General features: G+C 40.6%; 1 protein-coding gene across 3 annotated transcripts in view; it reads left to right on the forward strand.

Annotated features, from left to right (window-relative positions):
* The window catches only part of rbms3 (RNA binding motif, single stranded interacting protein), a 1,299,340-nt gene that overhangs the window by 1,252,703 nt on the left and 24,426 nt on the right, over positions 1 to 22,211 (forward strand). For all 3 annotated transcript variants that reach the window (XM_048612311.1, XM_048612319.1, XM_048612327.1), the window contains one exon: positions 16,051 to 16,161. In XM_048612311.1, the coding sequence (XP_048468268.1) occupies positions 16,051 to 16,161 (111 nt within the window). The remainder of the gene's footprint in view (positions 1 to 16,050; positions 16,162 to 22,211) is intronic.

Consider the following 22,211-nt stretch of genomic DNA (forward strand, 5'->3'; position numbering starts at 1 on the left):
TGAAGCAGCTGAAGATGTTTGGGCGTAGGACACTACCCTGAGGAAGTCCTGCAGAGATAGCTGTCCTAGGGTTGAAAGAATTGACTGCCAATAACCACAACCAATCATTTTTGCTAGGGCTCCTTGATATCACTTGGTCAAAGGATGCCTTGATGTCCAGGGCAGTCACTCTCAACTCACCTCTGAAGTTCAACACTTTTGTCAATTGGTGAACCAAAGATGTAATGAGGTCAGGAGCTAAGTGAAATCCTGGCAAAATCCAAACTGAACATCAGACGGCAGGTCATTCTTTTGCAAGTGCCTTTTGACAGCACTTGATGACCCCTTCCATCACTTTACTGATGATGCAATGTAAACTGATGGAAGGCTAATTGACCAGGTTGGATTTGTCCTGCTTTTCATGCATAGGACATATGTGGGCAATTCTTCACATTTACAGGTGTATGCCAGTATTGAAGCTGTAACAGAACAACTTGGCAACGGGCATGGATAATTCTGTGAAGCAAGTCCTATCATTAGGAATGTTCATAATCTTCACTGTACCCACTTCCTTCAGCTGTTTCTTGCAATCACATGGAGTGAATCGTTTTAGCTGAAAACATCTGTGATGCTGGAGACCTCAGGAGGAGGCTGAGATGGATCATCCACTCAGCACTTCTGGCTGAAGATGGATGCAAATATTTCAGCCTTGCTTTTTTGCATTGATGTACTTGTCTCTCATATAGGTGGGATGGCATCATTTGTGGACCCTTCTCCTCTTGTGAGTAGATTAATTGCACACAATCATTCACAACCAGATGTTGCAGGATTGCAGAGCTAAGGTCTGATCTTTTATATGATCACTTCGCCCTAAACATGACTCTTGATTGTTGCTTCTGCTGTTTTGCATGGAAGTACTGTGTTCCAGCGTCACCAGGATGACACCACATTTTTAGGGATGACAGATGCTGCCCCTGGCATGCCTTCCTGCACTCTCCATTTAACCATGGTTGATCCCTTGGCTTGATACTTAGGGTAGAGTGGGAGATATGCCAGGCCATGAAATTACATATTGTGGTTGAGTATATTTCTGCTGCTGCTGTTGCTGTAGATGGGCCAGAACACCTCATGGATACCCAGATTGAATTGCAAGACCTGTTCAAAACATTTCCCATTTAGCACAGTGGTAGTGCTACATGACCCAATGGATAGTATCCACAATGTGTGACCAGGACTTTGTCTCTACAAGGACTGCACAGTGGTCACTCCCGCTAATACTGTCATTGGTGGCTGCAGCTACAGCAGATGAATCGGTGAGGATAAGATCAAGTAATTTTTTTTTCTACTTGTTTGTTCTCTCGTCGCTGGCTACAGATACAGTGTAGCAGCTATCTCCTTTAGGAATTGGCCAACAGAGTATGTAAAATTGTTACTCTGCAACTCTTGGTGCTGGACCTTGAACACCCCACCCCTGCACCAACTTCCCCGAACATGTTCTGTGTCCTTGCCACCCTCAGTACTTCCTCCAAGTGGTGTTCAGCATGGAAGAATATTGACTTATTAGCTGAAGGAGGATGGTAAATAGCAGATGTCCTTGCCCTTGTTTGACCTGATACCATGAGATTTCATGGTCAATATTGTGGATATCCAGGGCAACTTCTTCCTGACTGTATACCACTGTGCCTCCAGCCCTGGTCTGGCCTGCTGATAAATCAGGAAATGCCCAGAGATGGTGAGGGTGATGTCTGGAACATTGATTGTAAGATTTAATTCCATAGCTCTCCCAGTTTCAGTGCAGACTCCCATGCACTGCTACAGAGGACTTTGCTGGATTAACGATACTGTGTTTTGCCATTGTCATTTCCAAATGGTCTGCCTGAGTGGCAGATTGATACAATGGTCTGGCTTGCTCAGCCATTTCAGAGTCAACCACATTGCTGTGGGTCTGGAGTCACATGTAGGACAGACCAGGTAAGGATAGGGGACAGAAGTAACATTAATGAACCAGATGGTGTTTTCAGACAATTGACAGTGTTACATGGTCACCATTTAGGTTCACTTTTTTTTCGTTAATTCCAGATTTTCTCTATTGAATTCAAATTTCAACTGCCATGGTAGGATTCAAACCCATATCCCCAGAACCTTAGCCTGGGTTTTGGATTACTAGTCCAGTGACATTACAGTGTGTCACAGCCTCCCTTCAGGCTTGGTTGTCCAGCAAGGAAAGGCTCTCATCTTAGACAACATGTAGTTTATTGTATGAAAGCAACTAAGTAAAGTCATATTATACGACAATCTCTGCAATGATACCTCATAGAATCCCTACAGTGTGGAAACAGGCCCTTCAGCCCAACAAGTCCACACTGACCCTCAGTGCATCTCACCCAGACCCATCCCTATAACCCACCTAATCTACACATCCCTGAACACTACAGGCAATTTAGCATGGCCAATCCACCTAGCCTGTACAGTGGGAGGAAACTGGAGCACCCAGAAGAAACCCACGCAGACACAGGGAGAATGTGCAAACTCCACACAGACAGTCACCCGAGGGTGGAATTGAACCCGGGTCCCTAGTGTTGTGAGGCAGTAGTGCTAACCACTGAGCCACTGTGCCGCCCTTCCTTTGTGAGAAAGACTGTAGATACATCTTACTCCTCTGAAATCTTAAGCTAGTCTGATGCAAGTTGTGATGACTTCATCATTGTGACATTCTTCAGCATTAATTATTTCAGATCCTTGTATCCTTATACAGCAATAAAGACTTAGCACATCAATAAAAGTACTAACATAAGAACGTAAGAAATAGCAGCAGAAGTAGGCCATTTCATGCCTAGAGTTTGTCTGCCATTCACTAAAGTCATGACTGATCCGATCATGGCTTCAACTGCACCTTCCTATTGTGCCCGTCTCCACTGCATTCCTGTTGGTCAACAATCTGTCTAACTCAGTCTTGAATATAATTCAATGATCCAGCCTCTACTGGTCTCTGGAGTAAAGAATTCTGGAGTTTACTGACCTGCTGAGAGAAGAAATTTTTCCATGTCTCCAATTAAAATGGAAGATCACCTACACTTTCTGGCATGATTAGCCATGTATTTGAATACAGTGTTTATCAGCATGTTAACAATACAATAAAGCTTCTACAGGACAGGACAAAGCAACCTCATGACTTCCAGATTTATCTGTGCTGATGCAGACATGAGAAATTGTTGCCCCATTTAGACTTGCATAACAGTGAAGTCTAGTAGTCTTACTGGTATTGCAAAATATAAATTTCAACTCTTCATTAATATATACAATTAATGATTCTCCTATACCTTTTTAATAATCTCCTATCATACATGGTCCATGGTTGAGAGTTTGTACAGGCAGTTGTATGATCAGTAGACCTTGATTTAGATTGAATAATTGTTGGTGTCCTTTCCGGCTGCAAGATTTCAGCACAGAGGGACTCCACATTTCACTCAGTGAGGCATTGTGTTGGCAACTCATTTTGAAATGCATACATATAAATTTGAAACAGGGATAAGCCACTCAATGCCCTGAGCCTGCTCCGTCATTCAAAAAGATCATGGCTGATCTGATTGCTTCACCTTCCCGCTTATCCCCAACAACCTTTCACCCCTTTGCTTATCACAAAGTAACTCACTTCCACTTTCAATATATATTTAAAGACACTGCTTTCACCAGCTTTTGAGGACAAGAGTTTCAAAGACTCACAGCCTTCTGTCAGAAAATAGTTTTCCTTATCTCTGTCACAAATGGGCATTCCTTTATTTTAAACAGTGAACGCCAGTTCTAGATTCTCCCACAAGGGTCAAACAAGTCACCTCTTAATCTCTAATTTCCAGTGGGTACAAACTTAGCCTGTGTAGCCTTTCCTCATAAGACAACGTTCCCATTCCAGATATAAATCTAGAAAACCTTCTCTGAACAGCCTTCAAAGTATATACATCCTTCTTTAAACAAGAGAACCATTACTGTACACGGTACTGCAGCTATTGTCCCTGAAACATCCTGTTTAACTAAAGCATAACCTCCCAGTCGTTGTATTCATTACCCCTCGCAATAAGTTACACAATTGTAATAGCTCTTCTAAATACTGCTGGATTTGCAAACAAACCTTTGCAGTTCATGCTCTAGATTCCTCTGTATCTCATAGCTCCACAATCTTTCACCAGTTAAATAGAATAAAAATAAACATTTATTATTATAATTCATGTTATCCCACGATATACTCCATTTGCCAGCTCTTGGCTTATCTATATCCCTTAGGTTAGCAAATCTAAAAATAAATACTGCTGAAAACATAAATATACAAACTGAAGTACTTTTAAGACTTTACACAAGTTATTCATTGATGCGACAATTTTTAATAGTAAGATGATTTGAGAATTTACTTGTGTTAGGGATGGAGGGAATTTCAGAAAACGGATGCATAACATTGGCTGGGGAGGTGTGAAGCTCGAGAATGGAGTTTAGGCAGTGGTCTGATGTTTTTCTTCATGACGTTGTGGGATTTTATTGCCCACTCTTTATTGTGTCTGACTCATTTTTGCATCTTTCCTGATTGAAAAAATAATGGGAAATTTACTTCTGGACACTATTAGGTAATGCCTGATGGGAGCTGTACGGCTCTGTCCAAATTAACTGTCTCCCAATTGCTGTCTTCCCTAATGAGAAAATATCTGGACTCCTTGAAGAGAGTGCCCCAGATCAGTAATTCAATAATGTGTGAGTTTGTATGAAAATGTATGGGTCCTCCATGCCTGTGCAGTGACTGGTGAAAATTCCAGTCCTGTGAAGGTTGGATCTGTAAACAGAAACCCGCTGCTACATGCTGGTCAGCATCGCCTTTGTCGGCAGTGTGAGATTTTTCAGCAGCACGTGCACAAGTGTTGAAAACACTAACGTGACATCCAGATATTCCTCGTCGCCAACGTTTGCGCATCATAATGTACTTTGCACCGTGAAATAATGCTGTAGCTGAGTTAAGCCAGCTTAGTGCATTTAAAAGACCAATGAAGGAGCTTGAAGTAACAGTAGGAGATCCAGGGAAATTGGTTGCAGCCAGCTGAATGGTGGCTGTTAACAATATATTTACTAACGTCATAAACTGCAAACCTCTGTTTCAAGAATTGATGCCTCAATTGAAAAGAACTTCCATCTGGAAATTATTGTAACCTGTTTGTGATCTAAACAAGTAATATTAGCTGTTTTAATGCAGGTACTAAGCTATTTATTCTAAATGCTTAATGTCTTTACTTAAATATTTCTAGGTTCCTGTGTTATAAGATAAAAGAAATCAGGTTCCTAAAGATGAACCACAGCAATGACTACTGTTTCAATTACTTTAATGCCAGCTCATTTTCAGTTTCATGTTCACTGACCGAATTAATGTTGTAAATTGAATTGAATAGCACAAAAAAAAACATTAATTAATGTGGGAGAAATTAACATTGACCATAACAAAAACTTTGAAGGACTACACAAGCAAGTGTCGAGCATAGTCAGCAAGTCTCCTGTTGTTCAGTTTTGACTGAATGATTGTGCTGCTATCCCTGAATCTGAAAGTCATGGCTTCAATCTCCAGTTTCAGAATTTGAGAAAATAATCTAATCTGACCTTTCAGTGCAGTGCTGAGGGAACGCTGCACTGCCCTCTTTCAGATGAGGCAGTAAATCATAGCCTGTCTGCTTATTCAAATGGATGTAAAAGATCCTACAATAGTAATTAGAGAAGAAAAGCTTCACTTAGCAATAAATTCATCCAAATCACTAAAGCATTTCTCTATATTTGCATGTTAATTATTCATGAAGACACACGTGTGATGATAGTTGATGATAGTGCAGGATAGAAATTATATCTTTCTCATTCATTGATCTTGAAAGACTATGTAACAGAAATGATGAACTTGAAAAAATAGAACACGATAACAATTACAGGACTTATTTAGAGTCTGGTACTAATCCTGGTGAGTATTATTTATCCAAGTTGAAAGGTGATTCACCCCTACCCAGATTTTAAGTCTCTTCAAGAAGTTCTTTCTCTATTCAGTAAAAGGTTAATCTCCTCACTACTAGGAATAATAAGATTCTTCTAAAAACTGCTTTTTTTCTGAAAGCGATTGATTTTTTTTTAAACTGTCCTATTACAATGCCTTCCACGAAGTGAATGCACACAAATAAACTAATTAGCAGCTGCTAGAGGGAGAATAGTGTGATGTTTTCAGAGAAACATGGTACAATTTACGCTGGTTTTAAATACAGAGGAAGTGACTCAAGCATTAAAGTCATGAGGTTTTTGGATCATAATTAATGCAGAATTCAGGCCCCAATTTCCACGTAATTTCAATGTAAATCAATTACAAATATGACACCACTTTTTAGGGTAATAAGGAGTGGGTTTCTGTCTTTTGCCAAGGCATCTTGATTGGAGTGCCTTAGAAATAAACATAAAGAACTTGATTGTTTAAAACTAAAGTACAGTTTTTATTTATGTCCCAGTTAATCTCTGCGGCTTTGCTCAGGGACAAAATGACAAGAGGTGAAGTTAGCAATTAAGTTGAGAGTGAAATTAATTATTCATTTCATGGAGCGAGTGCCTAATTTTGAAAATGTTCTGTGTGGATTTTATAAAATGTAATTAGCTCTAGTTAGAAAATTAATAATGAAATTGAGTAAATCAAACTTAGTGAATTATTAATGAATGGTAATTGGAACCTCAGTCATTCACCCTCCCATTTGCAACATTCTCGATTACCTGTGAACGGTTCCACAAGAGACCCTGAGCGTGTCAGGGCTGTGAACATTTATTTTAGAAAAAGAAAATGCGCTTCCATATTGTTCCATGTGGCATCAGATTGCCTTGACTCTGTTCCATTCTGAAGGTGTTAAGTCACATCCGAGAAAGAGGTGAGGGCAGCTGAATTTACACCTTTTTTTTTCTATGATGCATGAATGAAAATATTCTCACTTCTATGCAGCTGTCAGAAAATTTGCTATACAAGCATTTTTTTTTATTTTTCATTTTCATGTGTTATTCATTCACCTCCCTCGGTTACTGGAAGCTTAAAACCCTGTCACAGTACAACTTGATTTCAGGTGATTTCTGTCAGTTTGTTTTTTTTTCTCCAGTTGTTGGACTGAAATAAACAACGGGCGTAATATTTAATTCACCCCTACCTACTGGCATTGTTTCTTTAATTTTGGGATTCCTGAATATTCAAACATTCACATTATTCCCATGGAGGCTGGAAGTCAGAGACAATGGGGGAAATCCCATTACTGCAAGAAACAATTGAAGTTCCACCAAATGGTTACCATAATTGTCTTATAAAGGCGAACGTGTCTATAGAAAATTAGGTAGATGCAATAGGTGGATATGAAGATAAATGTATTACTCTGGTAGAAAATGAATATGTATGCTTCCCTTGGGTAAGGCTATTTAAGAATACAAAGGTTCCCATAAAGCCCTGTGCATACTGGAAGAGATTTTCAGCTCACTAAGTGCAAGCACATTCACTGTCATAAAACATCTGCAGAACCTATCTCTGAATTTCTTAAGTCATGTATAATTAATTGAGTTTGCGTGATAAGAAGGACCACAGTGGATTTCTTACCTCTTGCATCTTTGAAGTAATAATCCCAAATTAAAAGCGGCTTTTCACGGTAATGTTTTAAATCCATTTCAGTTCTTAAAATGGTTAATTTTTATATCCCACAACTGATGCTAGTGATGCCTATCTAATCACTGTAATTACTCTAGGGGCAAGATTATGCCAAACAGCCTGCTGGAAATTTCTGGAGCAATTATGTGTGATTTTCTCTTGGTCCCTTCCAATGTTTTAGGAAAACCTAAATCTGAAACATATTTACAAATGATCCTTAGGGGTATTCGTGAGTCTTTCACTATTATCTATTATCAATGTTCAAACATATGACTGCAACAGGAAATATGTCTATATGGGTTAAAGAGTAGTTGTCAGAGTTAGGTCACTTCATGATTTGAATTATTAATGAATGGAGCAAGTAATTGTGATGAACACATATTGCAGGTTCTTTCACAGTTCAAATCTAGAGAATTGCCAATTGGAAAGGTTGCCCAGCTAACAATTGTGGCTGAGGCAATATTGGAACACTTTGAAGCGCTCAAACTAATTTCTATTTTCCACGAAGAAAAAACGTAAATTAAGATTTAGTTTGTCTCTAGCCAGACAGCACTATAGAAAGTATAGACAGTCTGCACATCTGTGCTCAATTTTGTTGCCAACAAGAATTTTTATTTCAATTGTAAATCTTCAAAAGGCAAGACAGACCTCCCTTGTCTTTGTGAGCAATCCAGATTAATCATTGCTGACAACAATGAGCCTCCCTTAGTTATCCACTGAGAGCATGACTTGATAATCCGTGCGTATAGAGTTAATCATGCATAGGCTTTCTGGCTCATGTCACAGCGACAGTGTCCACAGGGAATTTACATACAGTTTCTTTCCTTTTCCCCTACCTCCTCACAAATAAATATAGATGCTATGCATGCACACCATTATTGCGTGGGAGAAACTTTTCAAAAATAATAAGTCACTGGTCTTTTAGGCATGTAAAAATGCCTAAAGGAATCCAGTGCTTCCTTCCTATTTTAAAGAGAGCTAAAGAATGTGGTTTTTCTGGAAACAAGCAACTTGTGGCATGTGCTCTTAGACTTTTCTCCCCTGCACCTTTCCAGCTGGCATGTACTTTGCACCATAAAACAAAGAGTCTGATAATCGTGTGGTGTTACATAAAAGTGACAAATGCACAATTACTTTCTCAGCTGCTGGAATGTGGTTGTCATTCTGCTTCCAGGTTATAGATGTGGCTGCAGCAGGTCAGTTTTCAGTGTCAATGTATTCAGCGAAGGCATTTACCACATTGTTCCTCACTAAAGTTCAGTTCAAACAATTGCTCCCTGAACACACTGGACAGATGTGACTTCCTGCTGGGAGCCCATCTCCCTTCTTTCCTCAAGGTCACCTCTCTCCCAGTGCTTGTCTCACACTCCTGGACCTCCCATGCACTCTGTATTCCAAGGGATATACTTACCAGTGACATGTCACAGATAAATTGTTCTTTACAGAAGGCAGCAAAAGGTCTAACAGCACATTCGAGATGGCTTCTGCTGTGAATCGTTCATGAACAAGCCTCAGATAGTGGTCCATGTAATTATTTTTGTGTTGCTTCAAATGCCATTGAATCCATCCAACAATGTCCCAGATTTCTCCAAATGCTTTTCAATGAATGTAATCACTGTTGTAGTGCAAAAATGCAGTAATTAAATGGCACAGAGCAAACTTCCTAAAACAGCAATCTGATAATCACTACATTTTCTTGTTTTTTGTGATGTTGATTAAAGGATAACTGTTGGTCAGGAACCACTTAGAAATAATATAATTGGATCTTTTTCACATCCATCTATGCAGGCAGATGGGGGGCCTTGATTTCAAAAAGGCAGTTCAAAAGTCAGTACGTTTGTCAGTGGACTACTCTCCTAATACAGCTCTGCACTGTCAACGTGGATTTTTGCCCTCAAACCTGGAGTGGGACTTAAAACATTGCAGCATAGTATGTTACAGCTTGATAAACAGTCATGTGTTCCCCAGTAGTCTACAACTATTGCGCATTGCAGCAATGTTAACAACTTCCCCTCAATTGGAAACGTGGGAACTAGTAATTCTTGTGAATAATGTCTTTTGGCATATTTTGTAGTATTATTCTTTTAACGGACTTTTTTTTTCTCAGAGACTAACTGTCAGGACTTTAGCTCCAAATGTTGATTGATGCTGTTGCCAGTCACCTCTTTAAAATAAATGACAATGAAGAATCCCATTTGCTGGTTTACTTTTGCAATTGAGATTGAAAGGTTCATGTAAATTATGCCTGTACAGATTGTGTTCCTTCATAACCTTTCAATCCCAATTGCAAAGGTAAACCAGCAAATGGGAGGTTCAGAAATATGCTGCCAATTTAACTGAGGGAATAAATATTAGTTATATTCTGTACAAAAATTATATGGTTATGGTTTCTAAGTTAGTTTCTGCTTGTGACAGATCTCAGATGCGTATGACCTAAAATGTTAATAGATTGCTAGAAAATACTAATGAATATAATCACTGTGTTTGTATACTAGAAATGTATTCCTTATAGAGAAATTATTCGTAGAGAAATTAAACATTGCTAAGAAGAGACATGAAATTGAAGCTTTTTATCTTGTACTTATCAGGACTGAAATGTTTAATAAAGCAACTTCTTAAAAACACAGCAACAATTTCTATAGAATGAGAAGAGGATGCTGATCAATTGGACTGAGGTTGATAGGGAGATACACCTACAACTTTTAACTGGTTTAGCTAACAGATTAAATTCAAATCAGGCAGGTCAACTCTGCTTGGTCAGAGTGTTGCATGTGGATTGCAGTCTCAATTGTCCTTTCCTCAGTGAATAAAGTGCAATGTGTGCACTTATGCTGATAGCCTGCAAAGCACAAAACCCTGAGTGTGGAATAAGTGTAGCTTCTAAAAATGAATCAGACTGTGATCCCAACTGATCTTCAATTAGTTTCCAAAGCAATTCTTAGCACAGTCAGGATTATTTAATAATTCTTATCAAAAAGCTTTGACTTCATGTCTCCTTATCGCAATGTTTAAATAATTCGTTTTTGCAGATTGAAAAGCAAAATTAATGTGTCTGAATGGTTTCAGAGCTGGCTAATATCAATCGAAATGATATGTGAACACAAGAATTTACTGCTTTTGTAAAATACTTAAGAAACACGTCTAGCTCTTCAACATTATTAATTAAAAATCTTCTGCTTGTGGGTTTTCAGTGAGGATCTGTTTGCGGCCTAACAGAGCTGTTGAATTTTTCTTTCATCTGTACATTTGGAGTTTCAAGTGTAATTACCCGGCAGTGTTTCACTGAGCCATATTTTGTGGTGAGGCTAGTGGCAATGTACGAGTAAAAGAAATTGGGTTTTCACGTAATGGCAGATGTGGGTGTAACTGTGAATGTCTCAAAGCTGTGCCATTTCACCATCAACCTCAGGAAAATATCACCAGAGAAAAGACCTTTGCAATTCACCTTATGTATGCCCCTCATGATTTTATAAATCTCGATAGCGTCACCACTCAACCTCCTACTTTGAAAAATATCCCAGCCTATCCAGCCTCTCCTTCTAACTCAAACTATCCAGTCCCGGCAACATCCTGGTAAATCTTTTCTGAACTTTCTCCAATTTAGTGATATAATTTCGATAGCAGGTTGACCAGAACTGTACTCCAAAATTGGCCTCACTAATGTCCTGTACAACCTCAACATGACAGCCCTACTCCTATACTCAAAGATCTAAGCAAAGAAGGCAAGCGCGCCAATACCTTCCTAACCACACTGTCGACCTGTGATGCAACTGTCAAAGAACCATGTACCTGAACTCTTAGGTCTGTCTGTTCGACAACACTACCCAGGGCCCTACCTTATTAACTGTATTAGTCCTGCCCTTGTCTCTTTTACCAAAATGCAATACCTCGCATTTATCCAAATTAAACTCAATCTGCCACTCCTCAGCCCATTTGTCCAGTTGATCAAGATCCTTTTGTAATCTGAGATAACCTTCTTCACAGTCGACTATACCACTGGTTTTGGCATCATCTGCAAACTTCCTAACCATGCCTGCTAAACTCTCATCCAAATTATTTACATAAATGACAAACAAAAGCAGACTTAAGTTGGTTGTTCTTTTGACTCCAGTTCGATATGCCACCTTTCCCTTGCTACATCATTATTCATCTCATACTTTCTGGAAGTTGCCAAGCAAAATTTTAAGAGATAAACATGAAAGGTAACGTTTAATGTACAACAGATGCTAAAGCAAAATCTAGGTCAGTAACATGATCTCACGTCAATTCTAGTCATGCCATCCAGGCTATGGCTAACGGCCCTATTTTATCTGAAGCATAAATACTGAAATAAAGAATTGTTTAGGTGTCAGCCTTTGTTCAGTGCTGATACTATTCCTTTGGAATTAGAAAGTTAGAATTCAAGATCCACTCCTCCAATTTCAGAATGTACGTTAGGCCTACACAAATTGTGGCCCCAAAGGTGCATACTTGTGTAGTGAGGAAGGTTAATGGGACCTTAGCTTCCCAACTACTAAATGTGGAGTGAGGCCAAATGCAGGGTGCTGCTGCTGATTGCAGGCCATTTCACGACTAGGGGCAGGAGATCTCCAGCAGTTGAGGTCAGAAAGGTACCAGGAAATTGGCCAGCCCTGAGGGCCCCTAAAGACAGAAAAAGAAGTTCGCAACAAGCTGGGGTGGAGCTAGAGACCAGGCTGAAGAGAAAGTAGTGGAGCTGGAGTCCAGAGCCCAGACTGAAGAAGCATCTGGAGCAGAAATTTCATGAAGACACAGGCAAAACAGAGCAGCTAGAAGCTGGCGACAGAGTGTAGCAATGGTAACTGACATACCCAGGGTTGTATATATAGCAGACCAAGGCCTCCGTTGGTGGCTAGGGAGCTGGGAAGTGCCAGTGGGGTGAGTTAACAGCTGGATGGCCCTACCTGTTTCACCTTAGGCCATGAAGAGAAAACATCACAGTTTTCTTCAGAGAAACATAGTAAACAGGAGCTGGAGCAGACCATTCAGCCTTTTGAGCCTGCTTTGCCATTTCATGTGATAATTCTGAACATCCACCTCAGTACCCTGCTCACCATATGCAACCGCAGGAAGTGCTACACCTGCCCCCATACCTCCTCCCTCACCCCCATCCCAGGCCCCAAGAAGACTTTCCACATCAAGCAGATGTTCACCTGCACATCTGCCAATGTGGTATACTGCATCCGCTGTACCCGGTGTGGCTTCCTCTACATCGGGGAAACCAAGCGGAGGCTCGGGGACCGCTTTGCAGAACACCTACGCTCGGTTCGCAATAAACAACTGCACCTCCCAGTCACGAACCATTTCAACTCCCCCTCCCATTCCTCAGACGACATGTCCATCCTGGGCCTCCTGCAGTGCCACAACAATGCCACCCGAAGGTTGCAGGAACAGCAACTCATATTCCGCTTGGGAACCCTGCAGCCCAATGGTATCAATGTGGATTTCACAAGTTTCAAAATCTCCCCTCCCCCTACCGCATCCCAAAACCAGTCCAGCTCGTCCCTGCCTCCCTAACCTGTTCTTCCTCCCACCTATCCCCTCCTCCCACCTCAAGCCGCACCTCCATCTCCTACCGACCAACCTCATCCCGCCCCCTTGACCTGTCCGTCCTCCCTGGACTGACCTATCCCCTTCCTAACTCCCCACCTACACTCACCTTTACTGGCTCCATCCCCGCCTCTTCGACCTGTTTGTTTCCTCTCCACCTATCCTCTCCTCTATCCATCTTCTATCCGCCTCCCACTCTCTCCCTATTTATTTCAGAACCCCCTTCCCCTCCCCCTTTTCTGATGAAGGGTCTAGGCCCGAAATGTCAGCCTCTCTGCTCCTATGATGCTGCTTGGCCTGCTGTGTTCATCCAGCCCTGCACCTTGTTGTCCCCATATGCTTTGATCCCTTTACCCGAAGAAGTGTACATAACTTCTTCTTGAAAACATTCAATGTCTTAGCCTCACCTGCCTTCTGTGCCACAGGCTTATCACTCTCTAGGTGAAGAAATTTTCTCCTCATCTCAGTTCTAAATGGCCTACTCTGTATCCTAGACAGTGACCCCTTCTTCTGGACACCCTGGCCATTGGGAACATGCTTCCTATGTTTACTCTGTCTAGTCCTGTTTTAAGTTTTGTAGGTTTCCAAGAGATCCCCCTCCATTCTTCTAAACACGAGTAAATATTGTCCTAACCGATCCAGTCTCTCTTATAGCACAGGTATAAGCCAGCCCAGGAGTGATTCTGGTAAATGTTCATTCCTCTCCCTGCATAGCCAGAACATGCTTCTTCTGATAAGGAGACTAAAACTGCACACAGTCCTCCAGGTGGGGGTCACCAATGTTCTGTATGATAGCAGCAAGCCATCCCTTCTCCTGTACCCAAATCTTTACATTTATGTTGAGGAGATATGACAATCTGGGTTATATATAATTGGGAAACTAGTGTCAGAGCTCAACCAGTGAACTCTGCTATCCGGTTATTTAGGGATCGGAGGTTAAACTGTCGACAATGTCTAGCTTACTCTAGTGCATCAGCTGTAAATATCCTTTGGAACTTGTTTATTTCTCTAAATTAATATTTCGCACTAACATTTATGGCAACCAGAGGGGAAGGAAGAGAGATTTTTTTTTTAAAGCCATATTTTTTTTTTCTTAAATGGACTCTTGCTGAATTCTATAATGGCTGCTATTGAACACAGAATGAACAAGTTGACTGCTTCCCAAAATGTCCAGCAATCGCCAGGTCACAAGTGAAAGCTTTACCTCCTTGAATCTAACATTTGTTGCATTTTATGAACATTCCAGCTAAGCCGACACAAGGGACTAGTAGATGAGGTGTCTACCTCACCCAGTTCTGAATAAAGGAGACTATCAAAACCCAAATGACCCCACAGTTATCTGCTACAAAATACAATGGTTTCTGATGAGGGGACATCAAATCCACCTAATTCACTGAGTGTCTCAACTTGAAGCTCCAGTCATGTGACTGGAACTGCTGGTTTCTTTAAATCATCTTAAACTATATAGCTTTATATTTTGTTTGTCTGTCTGCTTATAGCTCTAGAATTATAAACAGCTCCATGCTTGTCTAAATACCTGCCTTTGATCTCAATATCACTCAAAATGTTTTTCTAAAAAGAAGCCCATATTTTACCTACGGAGCCAATTCCCAGTTTGTAACATTTTCACCAGCAATTGAACTGTGACTGAGCGCCTACAAAAGGAGACTTCTCAAAAGAGCCCGAAAGAACATCAGCTGTATGTTAACTTGCTGGACTCTCTAATCCACATGAACTAATGATGGATTGAATTTTAAGCAATTTGTAATGTTACCATTTTTCCTTTCCTTTTCTTTCTCTTTGTTTCTTGGATGTGTGTATGTCTGTCTGTGTGTGAGTGTGTGTGTGTGTGTGCATGTGTGCATGCGTCTGCGTGTGTGCGTGTGTGTGTGTGTGTGTGCATGTGTGCATGCGTCTGTGTGTGTGTGCATGCGTCTGTGTGTGTGTGTGAGAACTATTCCCACATGGAGTACAGTAACAATCCCTGATTTGTTTTAATCCTAAATTTGTTTTAAATCTTAAAAACTGCTGTGGGTCACTCGATATTGGGAAACATGCCAAAGGTTGTTTTTGAAAGGAATAAAATGAGAGAAGAACAATAATTTCCTCCGTTATGGACAGAAGAGAACAGTTTTAGAATAATTCAATTCATCTCTTCCTCTTGTCTGGGACATTTATGAAGACTCAATGCCAGTGGAATAAGCAATCTCTGTTTTAAAATCTTCTTACAGTCTGTCTACTTAAGCCTCATATTACTGCTGGAATAATTACAATTAAACAAAGGCATTAATGAGTAGAAGAGTGGAGCTTAGAACCATTCACTATAGCCTGGTATTAGGTTTCAGACTTGAAATTGCTTCCTAGGATCATACTGGTATCTAGACATGAACACCTTCTGTATAAGCGCAAGACTATTTAAATTCTTTACTGGGGATGCTGTTCTACTTTGGCTTAGATTTTCTGGCCTTATACGATTGTAGTTGAGATGACAACTATCCCTGTACATGTCCTTGTCACAGAAGAGGAGGGGAGATTATAACATTATTGTCACAGGCTTTACCAAGAGTTATTTGACAGAAACCTGATTCACCTTGCACCTGGAATGATTACACTAAGACAGAAGCGGTATTATTGAGCAGAAGGATGGATCTTATGAGCATCAACAATAACCTGATGAACTAGATCTAGAACTAGGCCAACCTTATTCCCAGAATCTGTTGTACCTGATAGTTGGCAATTGGCTTTTTAAAAATGGAAACTTCTAAGATTGCATTCAACTTTGAGACTATGTGTGAAGCTATATTTTAAGTTAATTGTTGCATTTCTTTCAGGGTGCTGTGATTACGCCCACAATGGACCACACTATGTCCATGCAGCCAGCCAGTATGATGGGACCTTTGACCCAGCAGATGAACCACCTGTCACTGGGCACAGCAGGAACAGTGAGTATTGAGATATGAAGTCACTTCATATGAAACATTACATCTTCTAAAAAGATATCTTGCTTTTAACTTGAGGAATATTATTTAAAACGTGTACTGTACAGAACACAATTAAGTCAATTGGAAAAAATTACGAGTTGGATTTTGCCCTAGGCACTAATGATAAAAAAATGAGCTAAAGTGCCAAGGGGCTTTCATTAGTTATTGTGACCAGTCTTCATTTTTCTCAGACTAATAAAGGCATATCAAGACGAGCGAAGTCAAACTGTTTATTGGACCAACAAAAACAACTTGCATTTATATAGCAGTGAACATAGTAAAATATCCCAAAGGTGATTCACAGGAATGTTATCAAACGTAGAAGAAAACATTAGGACAATGCTTGAACAAAGAGGAAGGTTCAAACGCTGATTAAAGATTATAAAGACACTGTTAAAGGGATATGTTAAGAAATGCACGTTGTTATGTCCAAGTAGACAGCAAAAACAAGAGGAGGGGTTGTAATCGTTCTAGGTCAGGGGATTACTTGGTAAGTACAAACTGCCGGTGTGTCAGGAAGCCAGCAGAAACTATCCAACTTACATCTCCAAGCCAAGTGCATTGTGCAGTGCACAAGGAACCCCTGTAGGACAGGCAGATCCACCATTTAAATGACCTGTTGTTTTAACACTGGATTCAGATGTTAACTTTGTGTGCATGGGTGTTCTGGGCCTAATGGAACTTGGCAATAGAGCTGCCTCCCTCTCATTGGGTGACAGTTCTTGGTGGGTGGGAAATCCACCCTGCATTCTTTGGTCGTCACTGGCCTTTCAGGTGCCTGAGTGAAAGAAGATGTTGGTAGGTGAGAGCCCTGTTCCCTCCACAAAATTCCCCCCAGTGATTCAAAAGACTTGACAAGGCTATTTTCAACTTCTTTTGGGTGGAAAACCTGAGGCAGTGGATCAGCCATCCCGTTTCAAATTGGTACAATCCAATGAATTCAATGGGTGGAAAATTAGATGAAGTGTATCATGGACAGCCGATCCAAATGGTAAGTTTTCTGAGTTGACTGAAGTTGAATATTATCACAGCGATATTTTTGTAGTCAAGTGGAACAAAGCAATGTAAAGAAATTCATCACAACACTTTAGAGGATGGAGTTGGAAAAGGAACTTGAACCAAAAGATGGGATTTCTGATGAAGTAGTAACTGCTACCACCAGGACAGGGGATGGATGAACAGTAGCATTCCCAGAGGTTTTCTAAGCTGTGGGTTTGGCAAATGACTAGAAAGGATAGGTGCTCCTGGAGCAGGAGGGCAGCTGCTGGCACATATCATTTCAATAAAATTGAGGCCAAAAGCTCCTACAGTGGGTTTTACAGAGAGTTGGGCACAAATAATGTTGATGTAGAATATTTTTGATCAAGGCTCAGGTGGATTTCAAGAAAGTACATATCTGTGTGAATGGAGGCGAGGGCAAAACATCCTCTGTCATCAGTGATGCAAATAGTTTGAACTCCCGGACCTCATTTCCATCTCACAAACTCAAAACTAGGCCTTACAACTGCCTGCTGGTACTGTGTTAAATCGATTACCTTGTTGAATGGAGAACAGGCTTGAGGGGCTAAGTGGACTATTCCTACCCCTGTCTTTTATTCTGTGTTTTTTGTAATAAATGTTATCACACCAACAAAGGCAGATTTTCATGTCTTCAGCCTGCCCACAGCTTCCTAAATATGCCAGTCAGAATTCCATAAGACCATTAGAATCAGGAACAGGAGGACACCATTCAACCCCTTGAAAGTGCTCCACCATTCAACAGGACATTGGCTGATCTGACGTTCTTCACATCCAGTTTTGTGCCATTTCCCCATAACACTTGATTCCCTGACTGATCAAGAATCTGATCTCTCTCAGCCTTAAATATACATAACAACTCTGTCCCCATAACTCTCTGTGGCAAGGAGTTCCAAAGATTCTCAACCCTTTGCGTGAAGAAAGTCCTCTTCATCTCAGTCTTAAATTGGCACCCCTTTATAATGAGGCTATGCCGTCTGGTTCTAGACTCTCCCGTGAGGGGAAACATCCTCTCAGTAATCACCCTGTCAAGCCCCTTAAGAATTCCACATGTTTCAATGAGATCACCTCTCATTCTTCTAAACTCCAGTGAGTAGTGTCCCAACCTGTGTAGCTCATAAAACAATCCCTCCGTACCAGGGATCATCCTAGTATGGTGGTGATTCAAGACCAGAGGGCGTATGTTTAATTGGAGGAGTGAGTGGTTTAGAGGAGATCTAAGGGAAAACATTTGCACCCAGAGTGTGGTGGAACATGCTGCCTGAGAGGCTGGTGGAGGCAGGTACTCTTGCAACATTTAAGAAGCATCTGGATGAGTACTTAAAATGCCCAGGGCATAGTAGGCTATGGACCAAGTGCAGATAAATGGGACAAATGTAGTTTGATGTTTGTTGGCCAGCATAGACATTATGGAGTGAAGGATATCTCTATGCTGTACGACTCTAGGAGATCACATTAGTATTTTTCCAGGTACCAGAGAAAATGAGATGAGGAAGAGAAGACCCCCTTTTACTTGTCCGAATAGTTCTAAAGTATCTTCAGTTTCTGTGGACAGGGCCTTAGCTTCCTCCAGATAGGCACGGAAATTGTGGAGCACTGTAAAAGGAATAGAGATTTGACAAAACAAGTAATCTGCGCTATATCCCAAATTTTGCTCCGAATTTTCTCAGAAGTGACTTTTTTTAACCATTGTCACACTGCCAAAGTGGACAGGAACTTGCATTTATATATTGTGTTTATTTTAGTAAAGCATCGCAAAGCACTTCTCAGGATGTAATCAGCCAGCCGTAGACACTAAATGAAAGAAAGAGATATTAGAGCAGGTGAGCAATAGCTGAGTGAAATTGTCGGTGTTCAGGAGAAGTGAAAATTATGCTGTGAGTGTGTAGTTCATTGCCAATAAACCTACAGCTTTAATTGCAAAGTAGACACCAAGAGAATGGTACAAATTGTGCCCATGGGCTTTTTTGTTTCATGTGCCAGCTGAATGTGTGATTATGTCAAATGTATTTGTGCCACACTAACATTCAGAACATCTTAAAGGATCCTTATGTGTACTGAGATACACTTGGGGTTGCCACAAACAGCAGAGATGTGCTTCTATGTGCAACAAAAATCTCTGTATGGAAATGAGCAATAATTACTGCAGAGGGAAAAGTGATGTTCATTGGTCACCATAATTATAACAACTGCTTGATTCATGGTTTAGTGGTTCCGAACTGCACTGCTCCTACTTCAGCAATGACGGTGTTTAGTTTGCTTCTGCTCCAATGATTGTGGGGCACTCTGTTCCTAGGCCAGCAATGACCACATTCATTCTGTTCCTGGTACCAGCAGACACCACATTCACTGATGATTTGCCTCATTCTGACAGTTCTGTGCATTTCTGAGGGGGTCCTGGTCAGAATCTTCTCGCAGAAATGCAGAGCTCTTCTTTCATTTAAAAAAAAGCAAAGGCTGAAGTGGTAATCTGAATGATATTTACACTACTTGGAAAATCCAGCTCATTTTTTCTAAAGTGGAGTACAATAATCTCCAGGGAAGTTCATAGGAACATAGGAATTAGGAGCGGGAGTAGGTAATTCATCCCTTTGAGCCCGCTCCGCCATTTCACATGATCATAGCTGATCTTATCCTGGTCTCAACTCCACTTTCCTACATGCACCCCATCATCCTTTATCCTGTTTTTCATCTGGAACACCTTTATTTCATTGTTGAATCTGCTGATTGATTCTGTCTCCACTGCACTCTGGGCTGATGAGCTCCACAGATTTGCAACCCTCTGAGAGAAGTTGTTTCTCCTTGTCTAAGTTTTGAACCTACGTCCTCTCACTAAACCTATAACCTCTTGTTTGCGACAGTCCAAACAGGGGGACATCTGTTCAATGTCCACCTTATCAATCTCCTTTAGTGTTTTGTCAATCAGAGGCCCCTCCTCATTTTTTGGAATTCCAGTGAGTATAAACCCAAACTAATAAACCACTCCCCATATGATAGCCCTTTAATCCCTGGAATCAATCTGGTGAACCTCTTCTGAACTGCTTTCAGTGCCATCACATCCTTCCTCAAATAATGGGACCAAAACAGGCCATAATATTCCAGGAGTGGTCTCACCAATGCCTTATATAATTGTAACAACACTTCTTTACATTTATGATCCAGTCCTTTTGTAATGAATGCGAAGATTCTATCTGCCTTTCTCATTAAATACTGAATTTGAAGACCCACCTTCTGCGATTCATACACGCCGAGCCCTCTGCACTGGTGCACTTTGAATCTGGTTCCCATTTAAACTATAATGTGCCCTTTTATTTTTCTGGTCAAAATGTATAACCTCGTACTTATTCACATTGAACTTCATCTGCTAGATTCTGGCCCATTCTCCAAGCCTAGAATATCCATTTATAAACTCTTATATTCCTCATCACAGCCTGCTTTCCCACCTATTTTAGTATTATCTATGAACTTTGCTATGTTACACTCGATCCCTCCTTGCAGGTTATTTATATAAACTGTAAATAGTTGAGGTCTGAGAACTGAACCCTGCAGCACCCTACTATAGTTACAGTTCGTCATCTAGAAAAGGTCCCATTTATCCTGACCCTCTGCCTTCTGTCAGTCAGTCAATTCTCTATCCCAAGCCAAGACAAAATTCATCGCAGTGTTTCGGTTTTGAATAATCAGCTTTAAATTCCCGAGTGTCCCGTGAACAAATTTGGTTAGATGCACATGTGATTTGCTGAAAGGACGTTTTATATGTCTAATGAATTAAAATAGCTATCGCACTGAATTCAATTGCTTGTCAGCCAACGGCCTATACCTATTTTATAAAATAAATCCCTTAATAAGTACTTCTCCACACATGTTAAGTACTCTGGGTTCTGCAGGATTTGGAAACAAATGTGCATGTGCAGATGGATGTACCATCTCTGTTTTTCTGTCTCTGGTGCATCGGAATGAGTCCAGAAATTTGATAATGTTGACAGTACTTGAACAGTATACGTTGCTCACCTGTGTTTTTTATGGCTCTGTTCCTGTAGCCTGCAACAATGAGATTGTATTTGGTCTAAACACCATCAGGAATAATGAGAAACATTGTGCATAACTCCACGCAGATCTAGCACTACTTTACATTGTGCCTCTTCAATACCGTTAATCAATACAAACAATGGCTTCTTTAACTTTTCTCATTAGTGAAATGGATGATGCTCCAATCCATTAACAAATCTAATCCATTAGAGACTCTACATCCTGGTGATAGTTCACTGAAGGTGCTTCGGCAGTCATCCAAAAAACAGCCCAGAAGTATGCGTTATGCAGCAAAGAATGTATCAGTCTCTCAACAGAATGACAACTGATCTTTGCTGTGACGCGATGTTAATGAATCCAAATTCAAAACTTCCTCAATATTAATATTCAGACAGTACTGCTCAGTTCAGAGTTGAATTAATTTGTAAATGTTAATGCTGAGGAATAAGACCAGCTGTTCCTCCGGAGCCAAATCATTCTTTTAAAATGTACAAAGACAACTAAGCTCCAGATTTGCTGATTGTATTTTTGGCACAACCTTTTCAGGTAAAGGTATGATTTGATAAAAACAATTTCTATCGTTCTGCAACTTCACAAAAGCAGAAGACAGATGTGAAAACAAAGTGTGAATTTTTGGTAGATTTTCACCCAAACTACCAGAGAGTTGTATCCAATGACAAAAGCAGAGCACTTCCACTGATCCTCTGGGAATTTCATTAATCTTCAATGAGGTTAGAGTAAGAACTCAGGAGAATCCTGTGGACACTTAGGGCTGTATGATACAGAGGCATTTGTATTAGTCAAGGTATATGACTGACTGAAATACAAAAACAAAAACAGAAATTGCTCGACAAGCTCAACGGGCCTGGAGGCATCTGTGAAGTGAAATCAGAGTTAGTTCTGAGGAATCAGTTCTGAGGAAGGGTCACGGACTTGAAACGTTAACTCTGATTTCTCTTCACAGA

The sequence above is a fragment of the Rhincodon typus genome, chromosome 2, assembly GCF_021869965.1.
Source record: "Rhincodon typus isolate 14 chromosome 2, sRhiTyp1.1, whole genome shotgun sequence".
Classification (NCBI taxonomy): domain Eukaryota; kingdom Metazoa; phylum Chordata; class Chondrichthyes; order Orectolobiformes; family Rhincodontidae; genus Rhincodon; species Rhincodon typus.